This window comes from Sorghum bicolor, chromosome 1, assembly GCF_000003195.3.
Source record: "Sorghum bicolor cultivar BTx623 chromosome 1, Sorghum_bicolor_NCBIv3, whole genome shotgun sequence".
NCBI lineage: Eukaryota > Viridiplantae > Streptophyta > Magnoliopsida > Poales > Poaceae > Sorghum > Sorghum bicolor.
The window spans coordinates 76,669,191-76,686,556 of record NC_012870.2 but is presented as its reverse complement, the minus strand read 5'-3'; the positions used below and the strand labels follow the sequence as shown (position 1 = coordinate 76,686,556).

The following is a 17,366-nucleotide window of genomic DNA, read 5'->3' as shown; positions in this document are numbered from 1 at the left end:
CGGCGACGCAGATGAATCCGCGCCCAATGCGCGGCCGGCGCGCACTCGTGATCACGGCTGCGGTCTCTCGCTTCTGGCAGACGGTGGCCGACGATGTAATTATAACGCCGGCTCCGTCGGCACCCAAGCCGCGCAGCCCCCAATAGCCCGGCCGCCACCGCGCTGGGCTGCTCCCGCAACTGGACAGCCGCCTGCACAGCCACCCAGTTGGGCACAGGGTGTGCAAACTCCTCAGCGACCTCCTGCACCAGGGAAGCCATACTGTCCTTACTCTCCTTTCTGCCTGTGCTGCAGATTAGTATATGCGACTACAGCATCAATGTCAGGGAAGCCATACTGTAATGTAATCTCTACCCTTTCTGTGTGTGCTGCAGATTATAAGCAGATACAGCATGCACGAGGACGTTTCCTCCGTTGCATGAGTTACCAACGGAGCTCACAAAGCACGACACGATCGTTAGTTTGTAAGCAGTATTCTTTTTTTTAATAGTTCCAAAAGTGGCGAGGTAGATGTAAATTTAAGGAGAGGAAACCCATCGTTTCCCCCACAGTTTTTCTATCTTGTTGCTTAGGGTTTAATCCAATAAATCTTACGACAAAATCAAATGATTTTAGATCGGGATCATGTTTCCTGCGATGATTTTGTTGATTGCCATGCCGAGATCATTGTTGCAGACATTGATTTCATCGGCACGCGACCAATAATTTGTGGTCTTTATCTACAAGAGGACAGCGACTCCAAATCATCGATCTTGTCATCGATAGTTGTAGAGAGGAATTCAAGGTCTCAAGGTACCTATGTCGTACCCAACGATATAAGTGTCGATATCGTTTCAGTGATTTAGATGTGTTTTAGACTGGTTCCAAAGCAATAGATCTTGTGGCATGTCCCATGTTTTGCGGTTGGTCGTTAGATTCAACATAAGAACTGTACATTGGCTCTAACGTTCAAGGAAAGGGAAAGTCATTGGGGGGAATAAGACGGTGGAAGAATCTGGATGAAATATTATGTATTTTTATTTTAGATTTTTTTTATACGTAATTTGAGGATGTGATGTACCAAGGTTTTAATATAAGTCCCCCCTTCCATTCGTGAAAAAAGTAAGGACTTGTCACCAAGAGCTGTGGGACTCCTGACTCTACTAGAAAGTAGAAGGACAAGTTTTACACGAATTTTCAAATAGATGAGATCGGATGAGTGATCTGGGTTGGAGATGGGATTGCACGAGATTGCAGATTGAACGAGATGGGATAAATAACGCAGAGGTGGGTAATTTACTAAACGTATTATGTGGTTATTTGAAATTATTTTTTTTAAATGTAGAGGTAGTTAATCTAGATGCAAATTCAGGGAGTATTTTAAATTACGTTTTATAATTTGGGGTTTATTTTATATATTTAATAAAATGGTAGAATGCATTTTATAAAACAAAATATATCTAATGACTATTATTGATGATGATGAATAGAATTTCCAAACAAAGGTCAGATATTTTTTTTGAACCTAGTTAGTTCATAGTTAAACAATAATTACCATAAACAAACGAAAATGCTACAGTGTCACGAAAGCTAATGCCTTCTGCAACCTAGTGCTACTCTGTTCGGCTGCGGCTCGGCTGTCCAGTCTCGAGGCATACCATAGTACATACCATAGTAGATATTAGCATGGAAATGCGTTGTGCCATCACCTCCACGGCTCCATCTCAATGCCTTGTCGTCGTGTGGCCGTGTCAGGCCCGTTTGGTTATCAGAGTTAAATTTTAGTCTCTATTATATTGAATATTTAAACAAATACTAATAAAATGTTAAATATAGGTTATTTATAAAACTAAAAACTCAAAAAGAATAATGTACGAGACGATTTGTTTAAGTCTAATTAGTCTATAATTAAATAATAATTGCTATAGTACCTATTAATTTTACTATTTTAGTCTTTCTAACAAAACATTTCCCTTAGACTGTTACCATGCTCGTTTTGTTTAAACTACTCTGAACTTCTATACAACGAGTTATGTCAGACCAGCAGCACAACTTCAGTGTTTTCTTTCAGGCTATCAGTGTTAAGATACTCTCTTAGTCCACAAAAGAATTAATTCCTAAAATTCATGTCAGTCATTTTTAAAAAAAATTAACTATCTTTATAAAAAAGAGTAACAATATCTATAACATAAAATGCACATCATATGAAAATATATTTTATGATAAATCTAGTGAAACTAATTTGATACTATAAATCTTAGTATTTTTTATTAGAAATTTAGTCAAAGTTTAAAATTTTAACTTCGGACAACTCTAAAAATTGATTCAATCCTGAGAAGAAAATTGATTCAATCCTGAGAAGAGGGAGTAGCAAACTGCGAGCGCACTGCATGTCTGCACGTACAAACGCCAAACGCCATGTCGAGAAGGGCTTTTCTTCACCAAAAACGGGTGGGATTCTCTCTCTGAATTTTTTTCCTCGACGGTACAGGTGTTGTACAATACGCGAGACGCGATATAATTCATCTCGGTTCGCGTGACGACAAGTTACGTCAGACTCGACCACACTTACTACACACACGGTTGACGGTCCTCGTATCGATCAGTCAGAACTCAGACCATGCTCTCACGGGCCGCGGCGCTGTCCTTGAGGACGCCGGCCGGCTTGTGCGAGTGCAGTGCGTAGCCGCACGACGCCACCGCCTCGCCCACCGTCGGGAAGATCCAGTCGTGGCCGATCTGCTCCAGCACCTTGGAGCTGTCCAGCTTCTTCATGATCTCGCTGCCCGGGTTCGCCAACACGATCTGAATGAATCAAAGATACGGAGGAGCACTGACTGAATCAGCCCGGGTTCATGTTCATGCCATGACATGCATTTCAGAACTCTGCTGGAGTTCATTAAGAACAAATAGAGCGCGTGACAGAGGAGTAGAGGATGGGAGTGTCAAGTGTGGCATTGCTTCTGCTCTTACCTGCACTCCCCTTCTGTCCAGGGACTTCTTGAGTTCGTCCAGCATGCTCGTCCCGCTCGTGTCAATGCTACCGACGGCTGCGCCAAGAAGAAAACACAGATCAAGTTTCTGACGCAGATCGATCGAGTTTCAGAGTTGACAGAAAACCATGCAATGCAACTGACTATATACTCACCACCCATGTCGAGGACAACGTACTGCACGCCCATCTCGCCCTTGCCCTTGGTGCGCTCCTCCTCGTCGTCGATCCACCGCGAGATCCTGATCAAATCAACACAACGGGTTTAAGATCTCCAGAGATCGTCCACCCATCGAATCCGTTGATGGAGCTGCGTGCTTAATCGCTTACCTCTCGCGCAGGTAGCTGGCGTTAGCGAAGTAGATGGGCGCGTCGACGCGCAGCACGAGCACGCCGGGCACCGTCTGCGCGGCGGCGTACTGGTCCATCCTCCGGTAGACCATGGAGTTGGGGATGTTGCCGAGCACCGTGGTCCGTGGCCGCGCGATGAACAGCAGGACGCGGAGGAGGGAGATGGAGACGGCGACGACCAGGCCGACCTCGACGCTGCCGAAGACGACGCCCAGGTAGGCGCCGACGCAGACGCAGAAGTCCACCTTGTCCACCTGCCACAGGTGGATCGCGGCCTGGTAGTCGATGAGCCCCAGCATCGCGGAGATGATGATCGCCGACAGCACCACCAACGGGGTGTAGTGGAAGAGCGGGGTCAGGAACAGCAGCGTGACCATCACCGCCACGGACATGACCACGTTGGACATGGCCGTCTTGCACCCGGCGTTGTAGTTCACGGCGGACCGCGAGAAGGGGCCCGTGGTGAGGTAGCAGGACGTGAAGGAGCCCAGGATGTTCATCGTCCCGATCGCGATCATCTCCTTGTTGCCGTCGATGTTGTAGTTCTTGAACATGGCGAAGCTCCTCCCTACGGCAATGCCTTCCTGCATTTGACAACAAACTAGCTACTGTAAGTACTTGCATGCGTCATTCTATCCATCTACTCCATGAAAACAAACACTGTCGCAGGTGGCATGTAACTAGCTAGCTATAGCAGTGAGACAAGGATGGATCGTAAGGCTTACAGCGAGGGCAATGACGCCGGTGATGATCCCAGTCTTGAGCGCAAGCATCATGTAGGGTGGTGAGAATTGCAGGCTTGTCACTGATGGTGGGTTCAGACCCTTCTTCAGGTAACCGATCTATTACATCGTAGCAAGGAAAAATGGCATGAATCAGTAACCGTTTTTTTCTTGTCTGCTCATGCATTTCTTGTTGACAAAGTGATGCTTGTATTGTATCAGACAGAGTTATGGAGTCGTGCTCTGCTCACCACTTGAATGCCATGGTTTTCAGCGTGAGTGAGGTACACCAGAACACTCCCGAGTATGACTGATGTCAATGGAGCCGCCGCGGAGATCCAGAATAACTTGGGCCGCCTCTTGCTCTGTCAAAACAAGTAAGATTACATTATTATTTAAACTTGGCGACTATGAAACATGAAGTTCAGTCAGCTTTAAGACATGCAGTAATTCAGAATGTGATTAGAGCATGAAAGTTCGGACTTTTCAGACCAAAAAGTACTGAAAACTACAGAGTTCAGAATCTTCGGCGACAGCTTACTGACCATGGATTCTATTCAGTCTCGATCGCACAAGCCAGATAAGCTGCGATTGCATGCGCCAAGAAATAAGACGATTGAGAAACTACAAATCTATAATACAGTGGAAAGTTTGTTTGGTGGATCTTGGCCTCTTGCAATTATTGTATATACTGTTCTTTTTTATTCTTCTCGCTAGCCACGCATGAAACTGGATGCTATCGATCGCTTTACAGAGCATGAAGATGAAACTGATGCACAAGGCTGCTCGCCTTCGCCAAAACTCGTGCAAGGTTTGTGTACCTTTTGTTTCGCTACCTCTTAATGAAAAAGAGGCACAAATCCGGTCGCGAAAAAGAAACTGATGCACAGGGAAGCCAGAAAGCTGTTTGTGCCAAAAGCTGATATGTCTGGTGCAATCATGCAACAGCCGCACGGGGACACACACTAAGCTCTGATCCGGAACAGTGATTCTGTACGTGACGCTATGATTAGCATCTTGAACACGACAGTACATGCCGACATGGGGCTGGCTGTTTTTGTTTTCCGGACGCAAAGGCAAACGATAAAAGAGGTCGAAGTGGATGCGAATATTCAAGCTAATATTATGGCGTTGGTCTGAAAAATTATGACTGAAATTATTGTTATCTGATTTACTGTGAGAGAAAAACACTATTGACGGGATAAAAGAAGTGAACAGTGATGTCCGATGTGTAAGCCAAAGCTGCCCAGGCAGCAGATTCGATCTTCGGCGATGCAATGTGTAGGCTACCAAAAAGTGCGTGATGGATCAGGATGGATGCCATTGTCGCCCGCCAATTGGGGTCACGAGATCCCGTCCTTATTTGTGTGCTTGATTGCCTCCGCCAAGTCATCAGTCATGACTCATGACATGACGAACTTTGTCTTTGTTGCATTGCAACTCTAGCAGTCACGGATTCTTCACTAGGATAGGCTACTAGATTACTTGAACCATGCAAATGGTGCTGCATATATCCACTCTAATTAACCGCACGTTTATTACTTGTTTTGTTTCTAAACTACTGTTTGCTGCTGTAGGTGAGATATTTTTGTTTCAGAAACGTTGGAAACAACACGATTAATTGGTTCTAGCTAGGCTCCAGTTTCACACACGCTCTTCGGTGCAATTTCTTGTCATAAAATATCCCTAAATAAAGTAGTGAAACCAATGAGCTGGCTATGTATCTCTGGTCACGATCTTAGTACAAGTGCGGTATTACGTCATGGTCGTCAATTATGCACAAAGTAATAATAAGAGAATAAGGGAAAGGCAAAACACCCCATGGTTAGACGATTCTCTTGTGGTCCTCGTATTACTCCTTTTAGTATGATTGGACGAGCCTTTTCCAAGAGATTCTCGTGCCTAACCTTTTCTATTAGCAGTAGGAGTAGTAGATCCCTCACGCTCTTTTTTACGGTTTTATTTTAAGAGGAAAATCGAGGGAGACTAGAACTACTCTTCATCGACCCAAGTAAAAATGCTCACAGAGGTCAGAGGTGAGTGTAAATATGTTGACAGAGGTGAGTGAGTGAGATAAAAAAAAAAACTTACGATGAAGCGGGTGAGGAGGAGGAAGAAGAGGAAGCCGCAGCCGAGCAGGACGCTCTCCCATCGCCACTGCAATCAATCATCCAAAACCAACCGACCAAGCGCGTCAGCAGCAGGGAAATTGATTAGTTTAGTTGGTAAGTATATAAAATGACAAATGACTCTCCAAATAAGCATCGTCCGGAATTCTAGAAAACGATGGGACCGTAAGGGCTTGTTTACTTCGAAAAAATTTTGCAAAATAGAAATAGTAGCACTTTCGTTTGTATTTGACAAATATTGTCCAATTATAGACTAACTAGGCTCAAAAGATTCGTCTCGTCAATTCCGATCAAACTGTGTAATTAGTTTTAATTTTCATTTATATTAAATACTCCATGTATACGTCTAAAGATTCGATGTGACGGAAAATCTGAAAAAATTTTGCAAAATTTTTTAGGAACTAAACAAGGCCTAAATCAGTATCTTATCGCCCGTGACATGGAACCCTGCAGCAAGCTACAATGCAAGCACGGCAGGGCATTCATGTCCCTGTCGCCGCTGCAGGTGCAGGTCGGCCCTGCCCTGGCCTTGCCGGACGCGCACGCAACGCGACGTAACCTTGGGTTGCTGCAGGGCACGGGCAGGGGCCAGGGGAGCTTCAGCTTGCTCCAGAGGCTGCCCGTGCCTTCGCCGCCGCCGTGTCGTCGTGCACACGGCCACACACGCATGGATGCATAGTCCAGCATCCATGGCCGCCATGGGATGGATGAGTAGGAGAAGTATAGAGTGTACCTGGTGTGTCTGGGTGAAGACGGAGTCCATGACGGAGACGACGTCGGTGGAGGTGGTGAAGTGGTCGAGGCCCAGCATGCCCTTGAGCTGCTGCAGGCACACCACCGTCGCCGCGCCGGCCATGAACCCCACGATCGTCGCGTGCGACAGGAAGTCCACGATGAACCCCAACCTATACATTAGCCGGCAGTTAGAGTCTCACTTCTCACCTAAAAGCTTATTATTACCACGCCCTAAAAAATCCAGTGTTGGTGAAGACTGAAGACTCTACTGGACCATCTATCATTTTTTATCACTCTGTAGTAAAGTGAGTGGTACTGGTACCAGTAGTAGAATAATAGTTACTCACTTACTCTAGAAACTGACTTTTGACAAGTTAGCTACTGCACTCTGCACTTTTGGCATTTTTTTCCTTATTCATTCACCAACTACTACGTATTGCTTTTGGGAGGGTCCGGAGCTGGAGAGGCTTATGGATTAAGCTTAATCCGCCATGAGAGCCGCCGCCAGTGCATGCACAGAGTACTTTTTGTAGTTGTAGTAGCTAGCTAGTACTAGCAATTAGCATGCATGCGGCGTGTACCTGAGGAGGCCGAGCGAGGCCTGGAATACGCCGGCGAAGAAGGTAGCGGTGAGGGCGAGGTGCAGGTACAGAGCAGGGTTCTCCGTCGGCGACACCTCTCTGCTGAGCATGGAGCTGATGAGCAGCGACGCCACCGCCACCGTCCCCACCGCCAGGTCCTTGGAGCTCCCCATCAGCGCGTACACCAGCGGCGGCACGAAGCTCGAGTCTGTACAGTACATATATACGTACGTTAGCACTGGGTGGAGTTCACAGCAGTCTCTCATGACGTTCGTGCAGTGCTAGTGTGCATGCCGACGCGCGGACGCCGGCCGGCCGGCGATAATGGCGGCCTGATCGAACACTGAAGAACAACGATCAGTGCGTGCATGCATAGCTTACAGAGTCCGAGGATGGGCGGCAGGCTAGCGAGCTTGGCGTAGCTGATGCCCTGCGGGATGGCGAGGCTGGCGATGGTGATGCCGGCGATGAGGTCGGACTTGAATGTCCCCAGCCTGTAGGCCGGCATCCACTCGAGGAACGGGAAGAAGTAGCGCAGCGCCGCCACGGTCCGTCGCCCGGCCCCGCGCTCCCGCACCACGCCGCGGAACGGGTCGTCCGGGAAGAAAGTCTCCTTGAGGTTCCCACGGAACGTGTCCAGGAACGGCCGCGCCGGCGGCACCGGCACCCGCGCCGCCCCCGCCCCGCCGTTCGCCTCCGCGCTGCCGCCCATGGGGGAGCTGAGGTGGTGTACGTGGTGTGTGTGCAAGCAGCAGCAGGTAGCTCTTCTTCTTCCTCGAGCGCAGCAGCTTGTGCCTTGTGCTAGCTAGCTGTCCGTCAGGTGTCTGTCAGCTGCTGCTGCCTTTCAGTGACCGGTGGTGGTGATGTCTCGGCGAGGCGTTCGGGGCGGTTATATATAGGCGGCTGGGCTCTGGAGGAGGCGTCGACCGGCGGGTGGGATAGTGGGTCCGGGGCGGATGCCGCGTCACTACTGGTGGCCGGGCTGTGGAGAGCCGGGCCCCGCTCGTCAGCGAAGTGGGAAGTGGCCCGGCCCCGGTGGTTTTGTACACGTGGGCGCGCGGGCGCACGTGGAAGTGGAAGTGGAAGTGGAAGGAAGCGCAGCGAAGTGGGCGGCTGTGTGCATCCTTCTCCTCTCGCTTCGGTCGTGCAGGTTGGCGCCGCTGTCCATGGCCGCGCCGCGCTGGGCGTCGGCACGAGGGTTCCGTTCGGTTTTGGTGTCGCTGCCGGGGGAAATCTGCGCGCCGGACGTGTCCGCTCAGCTGCTCGATCGGTCCTACGTACTGCCGATTCGGCGACGGGATTTTTCTCATTTTTGGGCGGAATGGAAGCTAGGGCCTTGTTTAGTTCTAAAAAATTTTGTAAAATTTTTTAATTCTCCGTCACATCGAATCTTTAGACGCATGCATGGAGTATTAAATATAGATGAAAATAAAAACTAATTACATAGTTTGGTCGGAATTGATGAGATGAATCTTTTGAGCCTAGTTAATCTATGATTGGACAATATTTGTCACAAACAAACGAAAGTGCTACAGTAGCTGTTTTGCAAAAAAATTTGGAACTAAACAAGGCCTAGGCTTGGCTCGAGACTCCGGATCCTAGGATTTTCAGTTTTTTACCTCTAACTGGCGCGTTCGCTTAGGGCACTCACAATGCAAGACTCTATCACAGAGTCCAAGACAATTAATTACATATTATTTATGGTATTTTGCTGATGTGGCAGCATATTTATTGAGAAAAGAGGTAGAAAAAATAAGACTCCAAGTCTTATTTAGACTCTAAGTCTACATTGTTCGAGGTAATAAATAACTTTAGACTCTATGATAGAATCTCCATCGTGAGTGCCCTTAGGCTAGTCTCAATGCATGTTTCATGAGAATGTCATGCATATTAAATAGAGTGCCACATAAGCATAATTGCTGACTTGACAAGGTCATTAAATAAAGGAGTTTCATCAGATGAGAGAGAGGAGTTTCATCCCCATGAAACTCCTGTGGCTCGGTTACCTAGTTTATAGTCTTGGTAACTGTACCATGAAACTATGCATTGAGACTGGCCTTAGAGGTGAATCAGGCTGGGATTCATTCCAGCTAAGGCTAGTCTCAATGCATAGTTTCATGTCACAGTTCCAAGACTATAAACTAGGTAACCGAGCCACATAAATTTCATGGGGATGAAACTCCTCTCTCATCTGATGAAACTCCTTCATTTAATAACCCTGCCAAGTCAGCAATTTTGCTTATGTGACACCTTATTTAATATGCATCACACTCTCATGAAAGATGTATTTGAGACTGGCCTAATAAAAGGTAGTATAAATTTATCTTGCAATTCTGGCCGAAAGTTTTTTATGGAGTTGTTCCCTGTGAAACGAACAAGGCCTAATAAGTTAACTCGGACACGCACAACGGACACGCGTCTACAAAGCGCGCGCACACACACATATAGAGGTACGTACTAATGATGGATTGACTTAAATCTTCCCAGCAACAGGCATAGATGTATCGTGTTGCAAGGCATAAATGTCCAGACAACAAACTTAGGGTTGTATCCAAACAACTCCTAAATCTTCCTAGCAACAGGTATAGTGAATGCAAGAGAAATCTTCCTAGCAACAGGTATAGTGAATGCAAGAGGAGCACAGCCTTGTTCGCAGATACGTCTGATAAGCTCAAACGAACAAAGTTGTTTGAATCGGAATCTTTTAAAGATGCCACAAAAGTTACACCTTGGAGTGACCGACGCAAGCCTTTAACCTGGAGCCTGAAAAGAAGTAAAGCATCAGGGTTAGATGCTCGTTTCAGGTGGTAGTTATCATCATTGATTATTAAATATCGATCGGCCATAGAGGAGCATATATGCAATGTTTAGCCGTAGCCAAAATGCACATCAGCATCGATCGTTTCGACAGGCACAAACACCAACCACCGTAACTAGCTAGTGTGCGCACGAGTGATCTCCGTAAGAACACGTGTTCACCGTTCTGAAACTGCTCGGCCGGCCGCCACTCGACCCGGAGTGGCTGCTACCCCAACGAAACGGCGGATCCACATCCACTTTTAGTTGGATGTTGTCGGATTCACTTCAATCTATATGTATTGTTATGGATTGAGGTGAAATTTAGTTCAAATTCTACTCCAATACACCTTAATACATGTAGATTGATGTGAATCCGACTACATCCAAACAAGACCTTAAAGTTAAAAAAAAATCAGTTAAAATTTGCTAGCACTCAGCCACTCACGTCATCTATAGTATCTGCCTAGTTAGCTACACAAAATCTGTTGCCTAGTTAACTGCCGATCTGATTCCTTCTTCACTTGCAGACTGACAGATTCGCCCATCACTAGCCCGGCCCCCCTCACAGTGCAAAAGGGAGGGTGCAGTTGCTAGTGGCCACAGTCGCCGCACTTGCTGGCTTGGGCGGACCTGCATGCCAGTGACTGTGCTGTTTGACCACTTGTTGTCGTGGATGGACGCATCATAAGCTAAGATCGACCACACGCAATTCCCCGCGTCCTAATCAAATCATTGACCACGTACATGACATTATTGCCCTGTTCTGTATCTGGCCAATGGACCCATTTTCTTTAAAAAAGAGAGAGGTGTGTAAGTTCATCAATGCATCAGGGGTGTGAGTTAATAGTGAATGGTGGTGAAATCTTACTCAAGCATCGAAGAGCAAACTTGACTCCATTGCATAAAAAATTCATGTCCGAAAAAAAGTACATGACAGGAGATAATCTACCCTTAGTCATTCTATTACATCATAATATAGCCTTCATAATCTCTAAGGGTAATATGGTCTTACAAGCAGAATCATGCTATTGAACAACTCTTCTTAGCTTCGTCGGAATAAGTTGAGTCTTCGCTACAAAGTAGGTCCTTGTAAGCTAAGTTTATATTGACTTCGCTCCAATTGGCTTTGGATTCACTTCATTCAGAAGTGAACTGTTCGCATTTATAATCTCTAAGGCTCACGGCTAAGAGTAGGCACAGGGAACAGAAGCCGGAGGTTCAGGCGCAAAAGGTGATGATGAAACGTCTAGGGCTCGAGGAGGTGGAGACTGAGCTACCTGACGAGGCCTCCTTTGAGGAATTATAGACCGCCTTCGTCCTCCCTCTGTCGATGTCGACGTGGGAAGGCATGTGGATTCTCTTTTCGGACAGGAAACAACGAGCATAGTTGATCGCTTTTGTCTTGCCGATTTAGTTGCAGAACACCTTTCCTATGTAATTTTCTTTTAGTGAGTCTAGTAGCTGGTGGTAAGATGTGGGTTGTGTCATGAAGGCTCTTCGCTTGCGTGATCGCACACGGTTATATTGTTAACTATTTTTCTTTTAATGAAAAATGAGTGAATGATCCGATTGTGAAAAAAAACTGTTCACCTTTGGTCCAATTTTTCTGGCTTCGTTTTTAACTGTAGCTGGAGTAGTACCCTACAACTCTCAATAACAAAATCAGCTTTGAGAGATAGAATCCATTGGATTTCATTGGACAGATATGAGTAACAATGAACGAAGAAATCTGTCTCTCTTTAAGTTCGGATGGAAGTTTCGGAATAGAATTGAACTTCAGTCTTTTGGTTCTTTTCTTTTCATCTATCGTTTTTGGCGAGTAAAGTTGACCTGAATTCTATGACTAAAATTGTTGTGACTTCTCATATATGAGAGTTGAGGTTAATTTTTTCAAAAGGCGGCAAAAAATTGTTTATCGTATTTTTATTAGACGAGCAAAAAAAGAAATACAACATATTATAACTCCCGAACCAGCCACTTAAACAAACAAAGACAAAATAAAGATAAAGAGAAAACATTAGAAGAATTCGCGGAGGCTAATGCTGAGCTTCCACGTTTGGACTAAAGATCAACTGGAATTGATCTATGTCTTTCTTGCATAATCGTGCAACTTTCCTTGGTCACAGACTTCTGTTCTAGAAAAAGTTCTTCAGTTTCTCTCTTTCTAAATATTCCACTAAAAATAAATCATAAGGCCATTGAAATTTCTTCTGTGGTTTGTCTATCTGTAGCCTGCATCTATGCCAGTATCCCTAGAATGATCCATTTTCTCCCACTGTTTCAATAGTTGATAATCCAAACCAATTTTCACCGCGGACCATAATAAACAAGCTGTTGCGTGCCATCTTTGGATGGCAGAAGCTAGAACCTTTGTTCCATTACGTACAAAAAGTATGATTACATGTAGGTACATACGAAACTCCTTGGCTGCATACGGGGAACCAGAGACGTCGGGGTACATCGTTTTCGATGTGCTTAGGACCTCAGGCGTTGCGCATCTATCACCAGTAACCTTATATTCTGTAACCCACTATCACGCACGATTGTGATATGTTTATGTACGTGACAATAATGTGCAGGAACAGATGCTGATTCCATGGCTCTCGGCCCGTCGTCAGCCGTAGCAGCAGGCAATGCATCCAGCGTGTACGCCACCGATCGATGTCATTAGATGCGTATCAGCTTATCATCGGGTCAAAGCTGCACTAAGCCGTTGACGTCTCAATTCCGAGAGGACGACGAGCTGGAGCTGGAGCTGGTTTTATCAATGCAATTATCACGACACGAGCCACCAATTGAGCGCGACGCGATGCATTCCATCCATCACATGCCATGTTCCGTCTGCTGGGAACATTGGGTAGTACACTCAATCGTTTCAGATAGAATCTGATGCGTACATCACCAACAACTAGTACCGACTGTGACTGTACCACTTACAGTACATCGGTTAAAACGAGCCAAGTTTACAGAATTGGAGGCTATTGAGATTTGAGAGTGACAGGCCTGAAATTATGCACCAAGTAAGGTTTAAACATACTTGGTGGGCAGAAGCCTGCAGAAGAGGTGATTACAGACGCCGGGTTCTTCGCTTTGCAGGTACACCTTGGCTTTCTCTGAACTAAGGTCTCAAAGTTGTGTTTAGACTTTAGACATGGGCGGACCTAGGGCCCGGCGACCCTGGGCGCCTGCCCGGGCTCTGCTCGGTGACGGACGTGAGCAAATGAAGGCAGTGCACCACGCTACAGCGTGTACTGTATCTATACGTTTGCACACTGCACACCGAAAGTCTCACGGAGTGATCGAGGCCTGCAGCGCAAACTCAGACACCATGCATGCAGATAGTACTAATTAATAATTGGCGTTGTACTTAATAATTAAATTAACAATCTTGGTCAGTTTCATATAATTCAAGACTGAAAAATGCAGCCAGTGTATAATTTAAGTATTTATGAGCTTACATATTTCCTAGCTTGTCTTATCAGCCGCACTTTTTCTATCAGCAACTAATATTTTTCTCTCACAATAAATCAGCGAACAGTACGTTCAGGCATAACATTTCAGACCAGCGAACAGGTATCGCCCAGGCTCTACAAAATTTCTGGACCGCCATTAGACACAGACGTGTGTGTGACTGTGAGTCGTCAAGTCTGTCTGACTAGCCAACCAGCACCTGCTTAATCAGTAGCACTAATCGCCTAACCAGTGCTGATCTTCCACTGTGTATGGATTTGGAAGCTTCTCTGCCAACCCTGCCGACTTTCAGATACTCTCACCTTCCAATATGCATGCTAGTATGCTACTACTACCTTTTTTAGGTTCTTGTATGTGACTGGTATGCTCCTATGATATTCGATGGATGGATGATCAGCGCCCACGGCTACGATTCGATGAAGATTAGTTAATTGGTACGTATTGAACTGCTTGTACAGCGACAGCAGTAGCTTTGAACGCTGAACATGGTGTCCGTTCAAGGCCAGAGACTTCCAGAATCCTAATCTAATCAGGATACCACTAAATCGACGTCTGATTGGACATCGGTGTTACACTTACACGGTGCCCGTTCATGCTGCCACAGCGGCAGCTCTGCCAGAAGCAGCCGGGCACTAGTGACCTAGCTTTGCTGGGTCTTGGGCGGTTAGGGGTTCAATGTAGTAGAAGTTCAGAACGGCACTGCAAAAGACTATCGACGACTGACTCCAACAGATGTGTGTGTGCAGTCCAAAGTCTTCTTCAGGCATGCAATCATTCATAGCTGATGATAATAGAATTCAGTTTTAAGCTCTCCTTCTGAGTTGAATCGAGGCCATCAAAATCTGATGATACACCTTGCGTCCTTGCGAGCTGAACAAGTGTCCAGTCTGACCAGGCATCTAGAGAAGAAACGATGATGATCGCGCTGGAGGAGTACCTGGACGAACTGCGGTGAGCAAGCACGCCAAAACTGTCGCGTGGAATCTGATGATCTGCCTTTCCGGATTCAGAAAATTCAGAGAGGTTAGTTTCCCCCCGACGGCAGGCAAAAAATAAAACACGGCATCTTTGATCTGATCTCTTCCTGCCTTGTCCAGATGGAGTATAAAACATGGTTTGCCCATCATTTTCGGATCATATCTATCTATCTATCCACAAGGTCCACACAAATATTCGCCTCCCTATAGCTTCGGACAAGAAGCTTTCCCGGCGGGCTGAAACTGAAATGGATGCCTCTCTTGGCCGAACAGAAATGGCGCGAAAAAGGTGACGCATTATTCAAGCATATCTGGATCGGCATGTCGCGGCCGTTGTTAAACAAGTACCGGTTCACGTCTCCACTAGGGACGCATTATTCAAGCGTATCTGGATCGGCAATGTATGTTGTCCAAAAAAAAAAAAAAAAAACTTCGGCAAGAGTCAGTGAGTCACCAAGACAGCGATTTTTTTTCTTTTCAAAAAAAAAAACAGAGACAACGCGCAAACACATTATGCATGCATATCCCCTCGGTCCAAAAAATACAATTCTCAAGAGTTAAATAAATTTAGGTTTGACTAAATCTAATAAAAAAATCTAACGAGAACGACGTTAGATTAATCATGGATTCATAGTAATCCTATTTGAAGACATAATATAAACTTGGTTAAAATTAAGAAATTTTTTGACTTGTTTCAACTCTAGGATTGTACTTTTTTGGACGGGGATTGATGACGAGTGTTCATCTGACCATGTTATTGGTGTTGTGGCTTTCAGGTTAACTTCAGCAAATATTTTGGCCGTCTGCTTCATCAGACACGGTAGATTCTTCAGTTTTGTCCCCCGCCGTGTTGTCGCTTTGGGCGTGGAGAATGAGAATCTTTTAAGATACTGTTTCAAGAGGCAGAAAATATGGAAAGTGATGAACAGCCCGGTGTTGCTGTTACATTGGTTTTGGCTTACTGAACAAATGGGGAAAAAAAAGAAGTTGAAGCACTTTCACTTCAGAGATGTACTTTTGCGTGTACGAATTGCTCCTTGCCGAATGCAAAGACTAAGGTGTTAACGTCACATGAATTCTAGTGTGGACGCCCTTCTGAATTTTTGGATGCGGCGCTGTGAGCTGAAATTGTAGAGATGAAGAATTCCAAATGGACCACCACATCTTGGCTACCATGTTGAGTTGCGTGGAACACTTATTCTATATATGTGTTTTCTTTCTTCGGGACCTTTCAAATCATGGAGAAATTTTCGAGAAGAAGCCATATTAAAGGTTCGCCATTCCACATCTTCAGTGTTATCTCTGAAAAAAAACATCTATATTACTAGCATGGAGTGTAAACAGTACTACCATTTCTCCATGTTCCTTTAACTTCCTCTGAAACGATATGTTATTTCATCTTGACCAGGTACGACCTTCCTCAGGAAGATCGTTGAGCAGATTAAATACTGATACTTTTAGTAAGGACATGTCATATGTCATCTCATTATCCTGATCCAAAGCTAGACCTCAAATGATATCTTCAAGGTGCACCTGTCTCTGCAGACGAAAAGATCCATCAGCGACTAGCATATGGAGCATTTCTACACCCACTACAGGCTCAAATTCTACGTTGGTTGGCAATGCATGACTTGAAGAGATAAAGTTTAGGCAGTTGCAGATTTGGGTTTGTGATTTTGTGTGGACAAATGGCTCCTTGAAGCGAAGCCATCAACTTTACTCGAGCGTTCCATAGTGGAGAAGGGGAAATAAAGGTGGACAAGGAAGTGTTAGACTAGTAACTAAAGAGTATAGCCTTCCCCGGATATGGATGAACGAGCAAAGTGTTGGAGACGTAGTAGCTACAGAGTACAGAGTATGCAACGTCAGGTCAAAAATAATGGAATGAAAGAAACATGAGCAAAGACAGAGATAGGTTACGTACAACATTTACTGTACCAAAAAAAGCTAGTATATGCATATCATAGAATAGGTGTTTCGCTATGTGCAAGGAAGTTATAACATTTATTTTTGTGACCTGTCATTTAGACATGTCAATGCGAATCATGCAAAAGCGCTGTGGTAATGAATATGATTGTTCAGAGCTCTCGCACTTGAAAAGAAAACGTCAATGCTGTTAACTGTTATTAGCACGGAATAAATCAGACAAGAGTTACCTGTTTCTTTTTACAGTGTTTAACTGAGCTTAACTTTTTCTTTTTTTGTCCGAATGGACGGCAAGAGATTTGTCATAAGGTTTTCAGCTTTTTCTCGAATACCATAAGGTTTTTAGCTAAAATGTACGTGTATAAAGTGAAGGATTTCGGTTCAGATACGCTGAGCAGCATATCATCATCGAAAGAACATCTAGTGTTCAGATAATCAAACTTTGAGGAATATATATCTCTCTTTTCGGGTTGCATTATTGCAGTTTTCTGCGGGTCATGCCACTAAAAGTGGTTATCAGCGCAGACGACGTTCTCGCTTCTCCTACAAGGTTCAGTGGTTCACCAAATTATTCAGAGGTCAGACCTATAGGCGAATAGATCATATCATGCAGTGGCAAAACAGGATCCGGAGACAAATAAGCATCCACGGATCGCCCTGCAATTGTGCCTGTCTGCTGCATAATTGAGAAAGAAATGATGGAT

General features: G+C 45.3%; 1 protein-coding gene across 1 annotated transcript; it reads right to left on the bottom strand.

The window, feature by feature from the left end:
- On the bottom strand, positions 2,300–8,366 carry LOC8082152 (sulfate transporter 3.1). The gene is made up of 10 exons (XM_002465775.2): positions 7,871–8,366; positions 7,490–7,697; positions 6,907–7,078; positions 6,136–6,201; positions 4,296–4,409; positions 4,048–4,164; positions 3,302–3,906; positions 3,128–3,213; positions 2,953–3,029; positions 2,300–2,784 (listed from the first exon to the last, which is right to left on the bottom strand). The coding sequence occupies exons 1-10, from the start codon at positions 8,199–8,201 to the stop codon at positions 2,593–2,595; spliced, it is 1,968 nt and encodes a 655-aa protein (XP_002465820.1). The 5' UTR covers positions 8,202–8,366; the 3' UTR covers positions 2,300–2,592.

Coding starts and splice junctions, on each gene's coding strand:
- LOC8082152 (XM_002465775.2), bottom strand. CDS start 8,201: ATGGGCGGCAGCGCGGAGGCGAACGGCGGGGCGGGGGCGGCGCGGGTG. Junction 4,410..6,135: donor TCCTCCTCACCCGCTTCATC/GTAAGTTTTTTT, acceptor TTGTTTTGACAG/AGCAAGAGGCGGCCCAAGTT. Junction 3,907..4,047: donor CCGGCGTCATTGCCCTCGCT/GTAAGCCTTACG, acceptor TGTCAAATGCAG/GAAGGCATTGCCGTAGGGAG.